At 41.3% G+C, this 14,471-nt stretch overlaps 1 protein-coding gene across 8 annotated transcripts in view; it reads right to left on the reverse strand.

Moving 5' to 3' along the window:
* CHL1 (cell adhesion molecule L1 like) overlaps nucleotides 1-14,471 on the reverse strand; it is a 217,245-nt gene that overhangs the window by 71,906 nt on the left and 130,868 nt on the right. For 7 of the 8 annotated variants that reach the window (XM_029050965.2, XM_029050963.2, XM_029050958.2 and 4 more), the window contains 4 exons: nucleotides 5,442-5,564; nucleotides 4,331-4,501; nucleotides 3,351-3,398; nucleotides 962-1,082 (listed from right to left, as the gene is read on the reverse strand). In XM_029050965.2, the coding sequence (XP_028906798.1) occupies nucleotides 962-1,082; nucleotides 3,351-3,398; nucleotides 4,331-4,501; nucleotides 5,442-5,564 (463 nt within the window). The remainder of the gene's footprint in view (nucleotides 1-961; nucleotides 1,083-3,350; nucleotides 3,399-4,330; nucleotides 4,502-5,441; nucleotides 5,565-14,471) is intronic. The other variant, XM_029050964.2, reaches the window with a different exon arrangement.

Consider the following 14,471-nt stretch of genomic DNA (forward strand, 5'->3'; position numbering starts at 1 on the left):
CTCAGAAAGTCCCCAGATCCTAGAGTTATGAAGAGAACTATTTGATATGGTGCCCAGTACTTCTGAACATTCTTGAGCATGCCTTGGAAGGTCAGTAGAACTGCTGTGCCACTAGAGAGGCAGCGTGGCTCACTGGAAAGAGCACGGGCTTTGGAGCACATAGTAAGCGCTTAACAAATACCAACATTATTATTATTATTATTTGTGCCCAGACCCACCAACCCCTTCACAGCCACAAAATGGTGCACAAAAGCACATAGTATTCTCCGGCTGCCCACAGGAGTAGAAATGTTAAAATTCTCTCTAACCCTTCCTCCCCGACTTAAACCAACATCAGTTTAAATCTATCTTCTCCTTCCTGATGTAGTGAGCAGATCTAGGCTTAATAAGCATAATTTATGGAGTTATTGTTATTTGTTACAGAACTTTAGGAAACTGAGCTCAATTTTACTGCTGCACATGGGGGGTCGCACAGCGTGGAAAGTGAGTAGAGCTTAGGACAAGGCAGGAGTGATGCAGAATGCAAATTGGTAGTAGCAGAGTTGCAGTGATTCTCCCATTCACCATCCAGCCAAGTAGTAGGTGGCTTCTTTGGGAGGAAAATGACAAAAGCTAAACTCCTTCTGCAGAAGCTCATCCTAAGAGAGAGCAACCAACACGAGTAACTTGGCCAACATTCTCATCACTACCCAGGGAGGATGGGTGGGGCACAGGGATTTTTTTTTCATTCACTAACTAGCAGTCTCCTGTGCCCAAAGGGGAGAACAGAAGACATTACAAATCAACATGTCATTGCCTATGGGATGGATAATGAGGTGAAGTTCCATAATAAAACTGGCAGGTTTAAACACATAAAGCATGATTCCAGGTTCAAAAACATTATGTACGGGTGCCCACTAAATGCTCTTTCTTCATAGGATCTAGTTTAACAAGATGATGAAATGTGTCCACAGTTACTTACAGGCCTTCAGCAAAACACTCAAGCAGGAGAGTGCTACCGTTGAGGAAGGTAACTGAAGAACGGCTGCCAGAAGTGTCAGGAGGCAAAAGCATTTTTGGTTTCCTCTGCTTGATTGAATTTGCTAAAAATATAAGAAGAAAATAAGCAGACATTTTCAGTTAAAGCGGCTCTGTTTTGGAAGCATCATTCTCTTCTTAAAACATATTTGTGAGTAAATATATAATCTCCACTTTACGTTTTACTCACCCATATAGCTATGAAATGTGTCATATAAATGGTTCATAATTTTCGGTGTCCAAGGTCTTAATAAAGCTAATATTACCCTATTAGTCCAGAATTATTTCAGCGATTCCAATATTGTGAATGGCAATTTTTATGAGCTAACACAATTCAATAAAAATGGTATTTTTAGGATATGTTTATGGACAATCATGAACTGAAAGCATATTTAAATGAGTCGTATTTTCTTTCTTAAAAATAGGCAAAGCTAATTCAGAATTCACCTGAAGCATATTTTTATTCCCATTTTAAAATGTTTGTTATGCTCTGCATAACCTAGATGGCAAATACAAAAGTTGGAACTCTCAAATGTTGATACCTTCACCTACCAGAGGAAAGATGGTATCTGAGTATCTTTTAATTTAGTAATATATTTGTCCTTACCAAGTTCCAACAGTTATCAAGTCATTTTGCAGAATTTTAAGTACTACTGAAATATTCTGACATGAATTTTTCTGACTCTCTAGTTCCATCCTTCACTTACCCTTAGGAACCTGCTGTAATAACAAAGATTTCCATATGACTTTGAAAAAAATCATTAGCCCACAAAAATATGATTTGGCCCAAATAATATATATTAGCAGTGACCATATTCACCAATGTAATCTTCTACTGCTCCCCACATTGTTAAGCTAAGAGAGAGCATGAATCTGCCTGCAGTAAATATAATCATAATTTCCCCACAAACACAGATTCCTATGGAAATCTACCAAAAATGACATTTTAAAAGAGGATTTAGAGTTCACTATGCTTTTATCAGTAGGCCTCCTATCTGATTTTCAATGGCACACTGCCTGACAGTTGTTTGATCCACTGTGATTCTTTTTAGATTCTGAACATGTGGGCCAGTGCTAACCTTAGCTGTATAACAGTACTATAAAAATGATCCTTTGCTAATAAAGAGGGATATAATTATTTTTCAAAGAGGTGCTACCACACGAGTGCCAACTTTCCATCTTGAATACGGGCACACATTTGGGGTGAGTAAAGAGATGGAGCTTTGAGGGGGTGGGTAGGAAAAGTAGGTAGAGGGAGGAAAAAGGGGAGGATTGAGAATAAGGATTGTGATACTTATTCATGTCAGCTCCTTTGAGGGCAAAGTCATTCACCTCTGGTTTTCCCAGAGAGCCTGGAGAATCCTCTGATGATGAGGTAGGAAGGAGGAGGAGACAGAAGGGAAGAATAAAAAGGGCAAAGAAAAGGAACTCCACATTGCTGCCCTTGTCTTGGTATGTTTCACCCTCATCGAGCCCCTAGGTCCTTGAGGGAGAAGTCATTCACCTCCGGTTTTCCCAAACAGCCTGGAAAATCCTCTGATGATGAGGCAGGAGTCACAGCCCTGGAGTCGTTATGACACTGGTTTAAAGCTAGTGGGGCTGCAGCTTCTCGCTTGCTGCATCTTGCCCTGGCATCTGTTGCTTGCACAGCAGCAATGACAAGCACTGGTCAAAGAAGCAGCATGGAGTGGCTTCCCTAAAACACTTTAAAAGTGGATCCATAAGTTTCCTGAGCAGGCAAGTGGTGAGACAGGCATATGGCTGCTTCCTGAGCAGGCATGTGGTGAGACAGGCATATGGCTCACTCTGACAGGATATTGGAGTTGTGAGAATGACAATGAGAGAGAAAAACACCATTTTGGGTATCATGACCTACCAAGAGAAGACAAGAGGCAACATCTTGGCTCCAACCTAAGCCCCTTTCTACCTTTCCCTAATTGGGTGAACTAGCTAGGTCTGCTCACCCAGCTCAGAAAGCTATGGGCAATACCTTCTCTTGCCAATGGACTTAGTATCTATGAAACCATTTCATCACACTCCTACTTAGGCCATTTTTAGATTGTGAGCCCCTGTGGGACTGGGACCATGTCTAATTTCCACCTGTGCATTCTTTCTGGGTGTTAAGTACAGTGCTTTGCACAGGGTAAGTGCTTAATAGATATTACTACTACTACTAGGAATATTCTCATGTTGTTTTCAGTGTGATCAAGTCTAATGTTTCAATGAATCCACCCAGGGAGTAATGGAGTAAAATGGAAATTAGAATTCTAAGCATACGGGGTGTTGTGAGGGTAAAATTAGATTCCAAGCATCTACATGCATGTTCAACTTACCCTTAGAAAGAGTGGCATTTCGTGAACTTGAGTCATTAGCATGCTTTACTGAAATAAACAAAAATGGAAACCAAATACAAACATAACAGTTGATGCAAATGATAAAAAATAAAACCACATGAACATCTCAATATAAAAATCAACAGAAACTGTGTCCTGCAATCACAAGGCAAATAAAAACAATAAAATGAAGAATCAACTTTCAACTATATAAGACTTGAGAATGCAGTTTATGAATTATCTAGACACTTGGCTCCCTCTCCTCCTTCCTTCTGCTAGATGCCTTGGGGCAAATTAAACATGGCACCTTCCACAGAGGGTGGGGTAACAATGGATGGAAGAGCAAAACTCAAATAATTAGAAGTTGCTGTTTTTAATTGCTTTAGTGAAAGGTTTAATGAAGACACTGGAAGTATTGGCTAAAATGAGATATGTTGATAAACTGGATTTCATTTATTCATGAAGAATAATGGGTAACATCATCACACATAACTGAGAATTTGATGTATGGAAAGACCATGCTTAGTTCTCTTTTAGCAACATCATTTTGTTCTGTTTACATTAGGCATTCAATAGACATGATTGACTGAGTGATCCTGGTTTTTCCTTCAAATTTTTTGGACTTTCTTATAGTGTATTGATACAGTTATATGAGTCAGTGGGCAAGAAGAACTTGGAAATCAGCCCCTAAATTTTCATTGTGGACTTAGCTCTAAGATAAGAGATGCATTCTTGGCATACAGCTGATGATTTTATCCCCAGAATTGTGATTTGCTTTTCTGGCTCCATGGAAAAAAAACACTGGAGGCTTATGGCTACGGAAGCTTTTCCCATCAAGGGGAAGCTTCAGTAGTTGAGATAACAATAGAAGGGTAAATATATCAATATAATTTATTTTCTCCAGTCAAATGATATTGGACAAATGATGTATGTTTGGGTTCAAAGTCACTGATGATGAAAAATAAGCTACTTCGACTTACAACTCTTCACAGTCAGTTTCATTGGCATTTTCTGTACAATAGTTCTTAGTCTTGGAAATGCTGCAAAGCAACAGTAATCACTTCGGCTGTCATTTTCTTCCACATTTGCAAAGTACAGATCACCCTTATGGCTCATGTATACTCTTTCATCTTGTGGAATGTGTTGCAAATCTGGAAAGAAACAATAATTATGTTATGGCAAGTAAAAATACAACTAGCCCTTATCCAACTATTGCTAACATTCTCCTATAATGCAGGTTTTTTTGTTTTTTTGTTTTTTAAGGTGCAAGTTGTCAAAGAGAAAGAGGCAAAGGCTCAACTAATAAATTAGTTACTTGACACTTCCAGCGGCATTTGCTATCCAAATGTGTGAATTCCAACTTAGGCCACAGTCTTGTAATGTTAGAACACTTTAAATGTGCCCCAGTGTACTTTAATGAAATAGATCTATGTTTGGGGGAAAAACAAAAAAGACTTCCTGGTTAAGTAAAGCTGTTCAAATTTATGGTTTTCTATTGAAGTTTTGACTTTAAAATAACATTTGTTCCTGGTCTAGCAAACCCATGCACCTCAACTGTGAAGGTTTCATAGAGGAAAGCTTAATGTCTGTTTAACGTAAAGAAATAACCAATAGTCATAGCCTTCCTTACAGTGGTTCCCTGTCTTGGCATTAATTAGCAGACTTGCAAATAGTTTGAGAAGATATATAGGCTGGCAAAATTTCCTCTGTTCACAAAGGGGGCAGAAGTTCTACCCTCTACCCATAACAAGTGACCCTCTCTTCAGAGTCAGAGACAGACAAGCAGACCACATTACCCACGCTTAAAACACAAATCTTCACATCTCATATTATCTGCAGCTTCTAAACTGCATGTATTATTTTGACAGAATTTTCAATTGCACCCTTACATTTATTTATTCCATTTCTCAAAGAGTTAGGGGCATATTCCAATTTGCTTTAGTTAAAAAGAATATGGTCATATTCCAAAACACAAGGGCTCATTCTCACATCTACTACAAAAATAATGAGGAGGTGGTGTTGGTTCCTTTCTTTTTCCTTAAAGAATGTAGGAAAAGATTCCCATAGTTGGTGTAATCAAACACAGCTCACCTATATTCATCCAGTAGATGTGTAAAGGTGGAATTCCTTTAGGGGGATTGCAGTGCAGAACAATTGAATCACCTTCTTCTACTTCAAGAGGGTCAATTTTTTCTTTGGGGAATTTTGGTATACCTGATACAGTAAGACAAGGAACAATCTTAAACATTTGTATTTTCTTAGCCAGCTATGTATTCTCTCCCTCTTAGCTACAACTGTTCATTCATTGGATCGTATTTATTGAGTGCTTACTGTATGCAGAACATTGTACTAAGCACTTGGGAGAGTATAATACAACAATAAACAGATACATTCCCTGCCCACAATGAGCTATGATTTTCAAATGCTTAGTCCACAGCATCAGTTCACTTAAACTGCTAAACATAGTGGAGAGTAGGGGGAAGACAGCCACCTAAAAAGAAAGCAAAATCAAAAGTAGGAGCAGAGAAACTATCAAAGGCAACCTGTTTATGGCCATTAAAATGAACACAGAGAAGCCTCTTAACTAACTGCTCCCAATTAAAGAATCTGTAAAATCAAATTGCTCTTTGAACCAAAAAAGTTTGCAGTATTTCAAACCATTGTTTTTTTCCACTTTCCAGATAAGTCCTAAGTGAACCATATATATTTTGGTCAGCTTAGAAGTACCCAGGTAACCAAAATGAAAGATAAGTCAGTTGTCACCAGAAGAGTCAAAGTGAATTTCCAAGCAAAATGTCAAAACTTAAACTTTTATGTGAAAAGTAAATGAGTTGAAATTTGAAAAATAACTCCACCTGGATACCTGTCATTAATGTTCCCTGATGCCCCTTAGCTTTGGAGGCTTGGCTATAGAAATCAGGTGATTCCAATATCAGTGATTATTTCAATGTGTCATACCATGTCCCAAAGTGATACACAACAGACTGTCATTATTCTTGAAAGGGTAATAACCCAAATGCTCATTAAAAATGCTCTTCTTTAAGAAGCTGATAACTCTCCTGTGAAAGGGTGGGTTTTTTGTTGTCTTTTTTTTCCCCGCACCTGAGGCTGAGGGAATTTGCTGACATTTCTCTCTTCCACATAACAAACCAGTTACAATGAATCATTTTTTAATGTGTTAACTCTCTGAGGCTCTTTATGGCAAGGAGCACTGTGTATAGTTCAAGACTTTTTCAAGTTCAGAAAAATGGTTTCACTATTCTTTATACAATCACATGGCTATTTCATCAATGAAATATCCTTGATCAACTGATGTTTGTGCTGAACATTTATTTTATGAAACTAAAATTGGGTGTTAAGGCTCTGTGGTTTTTCCCATTAATTTGCACAAATATATGTGTGTTGTGCTCTATAAGTCCTAATCCCAAGGAAATAAAATGAAGTCCAATAAAGCAAATTCATAAAGCAGCATGGTATAGAGAAGCAGCATGGCATAGTGGATAAAGCACGGGCCTGGCAGTCAGAAGGTGATGGGTTCTAATCCTGACCCCTTCATTTGTCTGCTTTGTGGCCTTGGGCAAGTCACTTCGCTTCTCTGTGCCTCAGTTACCTTATCTGTAAAATGGAAACAAAGACTGTAAGCCCCATGAGGGACAGGACTGCGTCCAATCCGATTTGCTTGTTTCTGCCCCAGCACTTAATACAGTGCCTGGCACACAGTAAGCATGTAACAAATACCATAATTATTATTAGTGGTAGTAGTATGAAATCAGCCACCTGCAAAATCCAATACTCAGAATCATTTTAGCAGTGCCTGCCAGGGAACTTCCATTTCCAGGTAATTCCTACATGGTAAGGACTAGAGCAGCCAGGGAAGGAAAAGTCAATATCAATCTTTAGCACAGTCCATTAGTGGGCTCTATCACCTGGGGATTAATTAATTCATCAATCAATCAATAGTATTTGAGTGCTTACTCTGTGCTGAGTACATAACTAAGTGCTTGGGAAAGTACAATACAAGAGAGTTGATAGAAAGGATTGCTGCCTTCAAAGGATTTACAATCTAGTTGGAGAGATAAACATTTAAATAAATTATAGCTAGGGGAAGCAGCAGAGTATAAGGCTATTTACATAATTGTTGTACGGGTGGGGTGAGTATCCAAGTGCTTAGCTGGGATGGACCCAAAGTGCATTGGTGATGCAGAAGGGAGGGAGAATGGGGTGGGGAGATGAGAGGTTAGTCACCCTGCATAGACTGTGGTGCAATGGGTCTTTCTTTGAACACAGGGACTCTAATGCTGCAAGAAAGAACTGGCGATGCCTATTTTTTGTTTAAATTATTTTTTTTAAATATGGTCATCCCAACTTCTGTTACTCTCTAGGTATACATTTGCATTGCATCTTGAGAGTACTAGAAATCAGGCTCACATGACAGATCTCTTTTTTTAATTCTCACCAAATCACTTGTTACATACTGTAGGATATAACTAGATCCTGACACCAGGTGCCTCTTTCTGTTACTACTAGGTATACATAGAGTTAAAAAATCATGACCATCTGGGCTGTGTATTATGAGTAGCAGCCTCTCAAAATTGTTCTAGAAGGTGGAATAACCATTACCTTCTCTCCATTTGAGGCTTAGACAACAGGAGCTTTTAAAATGAAGAATGAAAAAACAAAATGGAGTCACATCCTGTGAGGAGGGCATAATTGCTAATGCACTTTATAACTTTTCCACTAGATTTGCAAACAGCTGTTTGACCAAACCAAAGTAAATCATTCAAAAGAAAATTTTCCACTGAAACTCTCTCTACAGATTTGATTTAATTTGCTAGAGTATGCCTGTTTTCACTAATCCAGATTTTTTCAAGTCTGATTTTGTAATAACCAGATTTGATTGGATCCAACTGTCCTCTCTACAAAGTTCTAAACAGACTGCTTATCAACCAACAAATGTGTTTCCAGATCAATAGTTCTGATGCCGATTGAATCATCTGACTCCCCCTCCCTGCCCCGCCCCATGCACTGGGAGCCTAGAACTACATGCCGCATGTCCCCTATCCCCACCTCCCCATCAGTGCATGGGGGATTTGGGATTGCACAAAGAAGGAATCGTCTATCCCATCACCCCCTCCACCCCTCCACACATGAGACCCCAGTGCCCCACCCCACCAAAGAAGTAGGACAGTGGCTAAGGTGATAATAATGTGTCAATAATCACCCATCAACAACTAAGGACTTAAGAGTGCTAGCCCATTCACTCACAACTCAGAACAAGTGGATTCCTCCACACTGGGAGTGACATGAGTCACCACCTAGTAGATTAACCTGCCCACTACCCAGTGGGTGTACAGATCAATTGCTGCAGATCAGGACTTTCTTTCCTTTAAACCCCCACCAAGTTCTGACAACAATATTTCTTCCTAATTCACTCCCATACCCACTGCCCCCACCAGCTGTTCCAGACATTTTATCCTCTCCTCAAGCTTCCTGCCTCCAAGCCCCCACCATTTCTTTCACCTAATGACCTGGCCTTATTCTTCATCAACAAAATTGAAGCCATCAGGAGTGATGGCTTGGCTTCACTGACTCCATTCTCTCCAGGTTCTCCTCATATCTCTGGCCGTTCATTCTCAGTCTCCTTCGCGGCTCCTCCTCCCCATCCCATCCTCTAACTGTAGTGGTCCCTCATGGTTCAGCTCTCGGTCCCCTTCTATTCTCCATCTACACTCACTCCCTGGGAGAACTCAATCGCTTCCACGGCTTCAGGTATCATCTCTATGCAGAGATATTCTCTCTCCCTCCCTCCAGGCTTGCATCTTCTCCTGCCTTCAGGACATCTCTACTTGGATGTTCTGCAGACACCTCAAACTTAACATGTCCAAGACAGAGTTCCTTATCTTCCTTCCCAAACCCATCCTTTCCAAAACTTTCCATCACTGTAGATGGCACCACCATACTTCCCGTCTCATAAGCCTGTAAACTTGGTGTCATCCTTTACTCGGCTCTCTCATTCAACCCACATATCCACTCCATCACCAAATCCCGTAGGTCTCACCTTCACAACATCGCCAAGTTCCTCTCTTTCCTCTCCATCCAAACCGCTACGACATTAGTATAGTCACTCATCCTATCCCTACTGGAATACTGCATCAACCACCTTTCTGACCACCCAACCTCCTGCCTCTCCTACTTCAGTCCATTCTTCACTCTGCTGCCTGAATTATCTTTCTACAGAAACGTTCAGGACATGTTTCAGGATATGTCACCCCCCTCCTCAAAAATCTCCAGTGGTTGCCTAACAACCTCTGTATCAAACAAAAACTCTTCACTATTGGCTTTTAAGCTCTCCATCACCTTGTCGCTTCCTACCTTACCTCCCTTCTCTCCTTCTACATCCCAACCCACTCACTCTGCTCCTCTGGTGCTAACCTTCTCACTGTGCTTCGATCTTGCCTGTCTCACTGCCGACCCCTGGCCCACGTCCTACCTCCGGTCTAGAACGTTCTCCCTCCTCAAATCCGCCAATCATTCTTCCCTCCCTTCACCTCCTCCAGGAGGCCTTCACAGACTAAACCCCCTTTTCCTCAGCTCCCCCTCCTTTCCACGTCACCTTGACTTGCTCCCTTTGGTCTCCCCCCACCCACAGCACTTATGGACATATGTATGTGTATATATATGTATGTATATATATAAATATAATTCCATTTATTTATATTGTTGCCTGTTCACTTGTTTTAATGTCTGTCTCCCCGCCCGACCCAGACTGTAAGCCCACTGTGGGCAGGGATTGTCTCTCTTTATTGCTGTTTTGTACTTTCCAAGTACTTAGTAGAGTGTTCTGCACACAGTAAACACTCAATAAATACAACGGAATGAAAGAATGAATAAATGAAGTGATCTTCCTACAATCTCTCCTGCTCCTCTTCAATTCCCCCTCCCTATATTCCTTGCAGTAACTCAAGATGAGATCTTTTGCCTCTTCCCCAAACCTAACTCCTCCACCTGTGTTTTTGACCTCATCCTTCCAAACCTTGACTGCCATCTTCAACTATTCACTTTCCACTGGCTTCTTCTCTACTGCTTTCAGACATGCTTATTGTATTCCCTATCCTTAGAATGACTCTCCCTTGACTGCATAGCTCCCTCCAGTTATGGCCTCTCTCCTACCATTTCTCTCCAAACTACTTGAGAGATTTGTTTATACCTGCTGTTTCCACTTGCTGTACACCAACTCTCTCCTAAATCCCCTCTGATGTGGCTTCCGTCTCCTTTACTCCACAGAAACAGTCCTCTCTAAGGTACCTAATGACCTTCTCACCAAATCTGATGGCTTCTACTCTATTCTAACCCTCCGAGACTTCTCAGGTGCCTTTGACACTACAGACTGCCCCCCCTCTTCTCCCTGAAACATTATCAAACCTTGGCTTCACTGTTGCTGTCCTCTCTTGGTTCTCCTCCTCTCTGACCACTCCTCAGTTTCTTTTGCTGGCACCTCCTCTGCCTCTCATCCTCTGACATGAGGGTCCTTCAAGGCTCACTTCTAGATTCCCTTCTATTATTCATCTACACCCACTCCCTTGGAGAACTCATTCGCTCCCATGACTTCAATTACCATCTCTATGCAGATGATCCCCAAATCCACATCTCCAGCCCAAACCTCTCTCCTTCCTGGCAATCTTGCATTTCCTCTTGTCTTCAAGACATCTCTACCTGGATGTCCCACAAACACTTCAAACTAAATGTGTACAAAGCAGAACTCCTTATTTTGCCACCCAAACCTTGTAATCCCCCCATTTTTCCCATCATTGTAGACAATATCACTAATCACCCTATTTCACAAGCCAGTAACCTTTGACACCTTTCTCATTCTACCCATGTATTCAATTGGTCACCAAATCCTGTCAGCTCAACCTTCACAACATTGCTAATATCTGCTCTTTTCTCTCAAACAAAACTGCTACCTTGCTGATCCAAGCACTCATCCTATCCTGCCTTGACTATGGCATCTGCCTTCTTGCTGACCTCCCAGATTTCTGTCTCTCCCCACTCCAGTTCATACTTCACTCTGCTGCACGGATCATTTTTCGGCACAAACGTTCAGTTCGTGTCTCCCCATCTACCTCCACATCAAACACAAACTCCTTACCATTAACTTTAATGCACTCAATCAGCTTGCCCTCTCCTACCTTACCTTGCTGATCTACTATGAGAAGCAGTTGGGCATAGGGGATAGAGCACAGGCCTGGGAGTCAGGAGGTCATGGGTTCTAATCCCAGCTCTGTCACTTGTATGCTGTGTGACCTTGGGCAAGTCACTTCACTTCTCTGGGCCTCAGTTACCTCATCCGTAAAATGAGGATTGAGACTGTGAGCCCCACATGGGACAGGGAATGTGTTCACCTCAATTTGCATGTATCCACCCCAGTGCTCAGTACAGTGCCTGAAAAGTAGTAAGCGCTTAACAAATACCATAATTATTACCGTTATTATTCCTACAGCCCAGCCCACACACTCCACTCCTCTAGTGCTAGTTTACTCACTGTGCCCAGATCTTGTCTATCTCACTGCCAGCCCCTTTTCCACCTCCTCTCCCTAACCTGGAACTCTCTACCCCTCCATATACACCAGACCAACACTTTCCCACTTTCCCCACCTTCTGTGCATTATCATGATCACATTTCCTCCAAGAGGCCATCCCCAATTAAGTCCTTTTTTTCCCAGCTCACTCACCCTTCTGCGTCATCTACAGACTTGGATCTGTGACCTTTGGACATTTGATATATCACCCCACCCCCAACCCCACAGCACTTATGTACATAGCTTTCAATTTTATATTATAAACTACTGAGTTAGTCATATTAATGTCTACCTCCCCTTCTAAACCATAAATTCCTTATGGTCCTAATTCTGTTGTACTCTGCCAAGCGCTTAGTACAGTGTTCTGCACATCAAAGAGAAGCAGCATGGCTCAGTGGAAAGATCATGGGCTTGGGAGTCAGAGGTCATGGTTTCTAATCCTGGCTCTGCCATTCGTCAGCTGTGTGACTTTGGGTAAGTCACTTAACTTCTCTGTGCCTCAGTTCTCTAATCTGTAAAATGGGGATGAAGACTGTGAGCCCCATGTGGGACAATCTGATTACCTTGTATCCCCCCCCAGCACTTAGAACAGTGCTTGGCACATAGTAAGTGCTTAACAAATACCATCATCATCATCATCATAGTAAGCTCTCAATAAATACCATTCATTGATTGATACGACCCATAATGAGTTATAAGATAAACATGATCCATGATAAACATGGATCAGCGTGGTAGCAGTTTGGATTGAGAGGAAAGAGCAGATTTTAGCAGTGTTGTGAAGGTAGAGCTGACAGAATTTGGTGATCGATTGAATACATGGGTGGAATGAATATGGATCATCATGGATAAACACAGACCTGTAGGGCAGGAATTTCTTGGCACATGCAATTCCAAGTCTTCTGCTGAAGCAGAAATTAATCACTATTTATTTGCAGACAATTAAACATATTTAACGTAACAAGCAGATCAGTATGGCAAAGGACTATCTTCATGTGCACCTGGACTGGGTGCAGAGTTTTCTGAAAGCTTTCACTGCTTCTCTCAATGTGGGAATGATTTGCTTTCAGACCACTACTTATCTTCAGTTTTCTGGGATACCAAAGAGCTAAATCAGTGCTTATGCATCTTTCCTTGTTTGTAATCTCCCAAATATGGCACTCAATAAATGCCTGTGATGACGACAAGGATGTTGATACTGGACTAGAATGTGAAGAAAACCCCCAAATCTTGAAAGTTCAATGCTTCCCGCCTTCATGACAATGGGACCGTGTCTTTTGTTATATATTCCCAAGTCCTTAGTACAGTACTCTGCACACATTAGGCACTCAATAAATGTCATTGGTGACATTAATGATGATGTTCCTTTTTCTCTCTGAGAATTAATTCTTTTGCTTCTCTCTTTCTCCTCCATATACAAAGTAGCTATAACACCGAATGAGCTATGATGAAAAGATGACAGGCTATATTGCTGTTTTCAGGAGAGAGCTGTGGTACTAAAACTTGCTTGCTTGCAAGCATTTTGGCATTTATGGAGCACTTTCAATATGTAAAATCCTGTACTTGGCATTGGGGAAATGCAAGGACCATGATTCAGACCCAGGTCCTGGTTTGTGGGGGACTCATAATAGAGGAGTGAGGAAGACAGAACCAACCACAAAAAATAACATAGTGAATTCAAATAACAATTAATTCAAAATGCATTTAACAGGAATGATTCAACCAGAACAACAAATGGAGTAGCAGTAATCCATTACTGGGAGGGGATGGTCCCCAGGCTCCTCATCACTCCAGGCAGACTGCCCTTGGTTCGAACTACCTCAACCTTTCAAATGCTCAGAATGTCCTACAGAATTTCATCTTCCTTTCCCCATTTATTCCTCGAAGGAATGGGGCTCTGTGCCATGATGACTGGTGGTGAGATGTTGGCAGGGTCTTGTGCCACAGAGCCCACCCTAACTCCAGAAGCCTGGAGTGACATAGACCATACTTTTCTGTCTTCTACGAGCCACTCAATGTCTTAGAGAAGGAGCATGGTCTAGTGGAAAGGATACAGGCCCGAGAGTTGGAGGACCTGGATTCTAACCCCAGCTCTGCCACTTGCCTCTGTGTGACCTTGGGCAAGTCACAACTTCTCTGTGCCTCAGTTTCCCCACCTATAAAAATGGAGTTGATTCCCATTTTCTCCCTTCCCCTTAGACTAAGAGCCCCATATAGTACAGACACTGTGTTCAATTGTAGTGTATCTGTCCTAGTGTTTAGTACAGTGCTTGGCCAGAGTCCGTTGTGTGACCTTGGGCAACTCACTTAACTTCTCTGTGCCACAGTTACCTCATCTGTAAAAAAATGGGGATTAAAAAATGTGAGCTCCACGTGGGACAATCTGATTACCCTGTATCTACCCCAGTTCTTAGAACAGTGCTCAGCACATAGTAAGTGCTTAACAAATACCATAATTATTATTATTAAATATTTATATTACCACTGTTTTCATTATTATTGTTAAGTTTATTAGCTCATTAAACTGGCTATTCAATGATAT

This window comes from Ornithorhynchus anatinus, chromosome X1 (assembly GCF_004115215.2).
Source record: "Ornithorhynchus anatinus isolate Pmale09 chromosome X1, mOrnAna1.pri.v4, whole genome shotgun sequence".
Lineage (NCBI taxonomy): Eukaryota > Metazoa > Chordata > Mammalia > Monotremata > Ornithorhynchidae > Ornithorhynchus > Ornithorhynchus anatinus.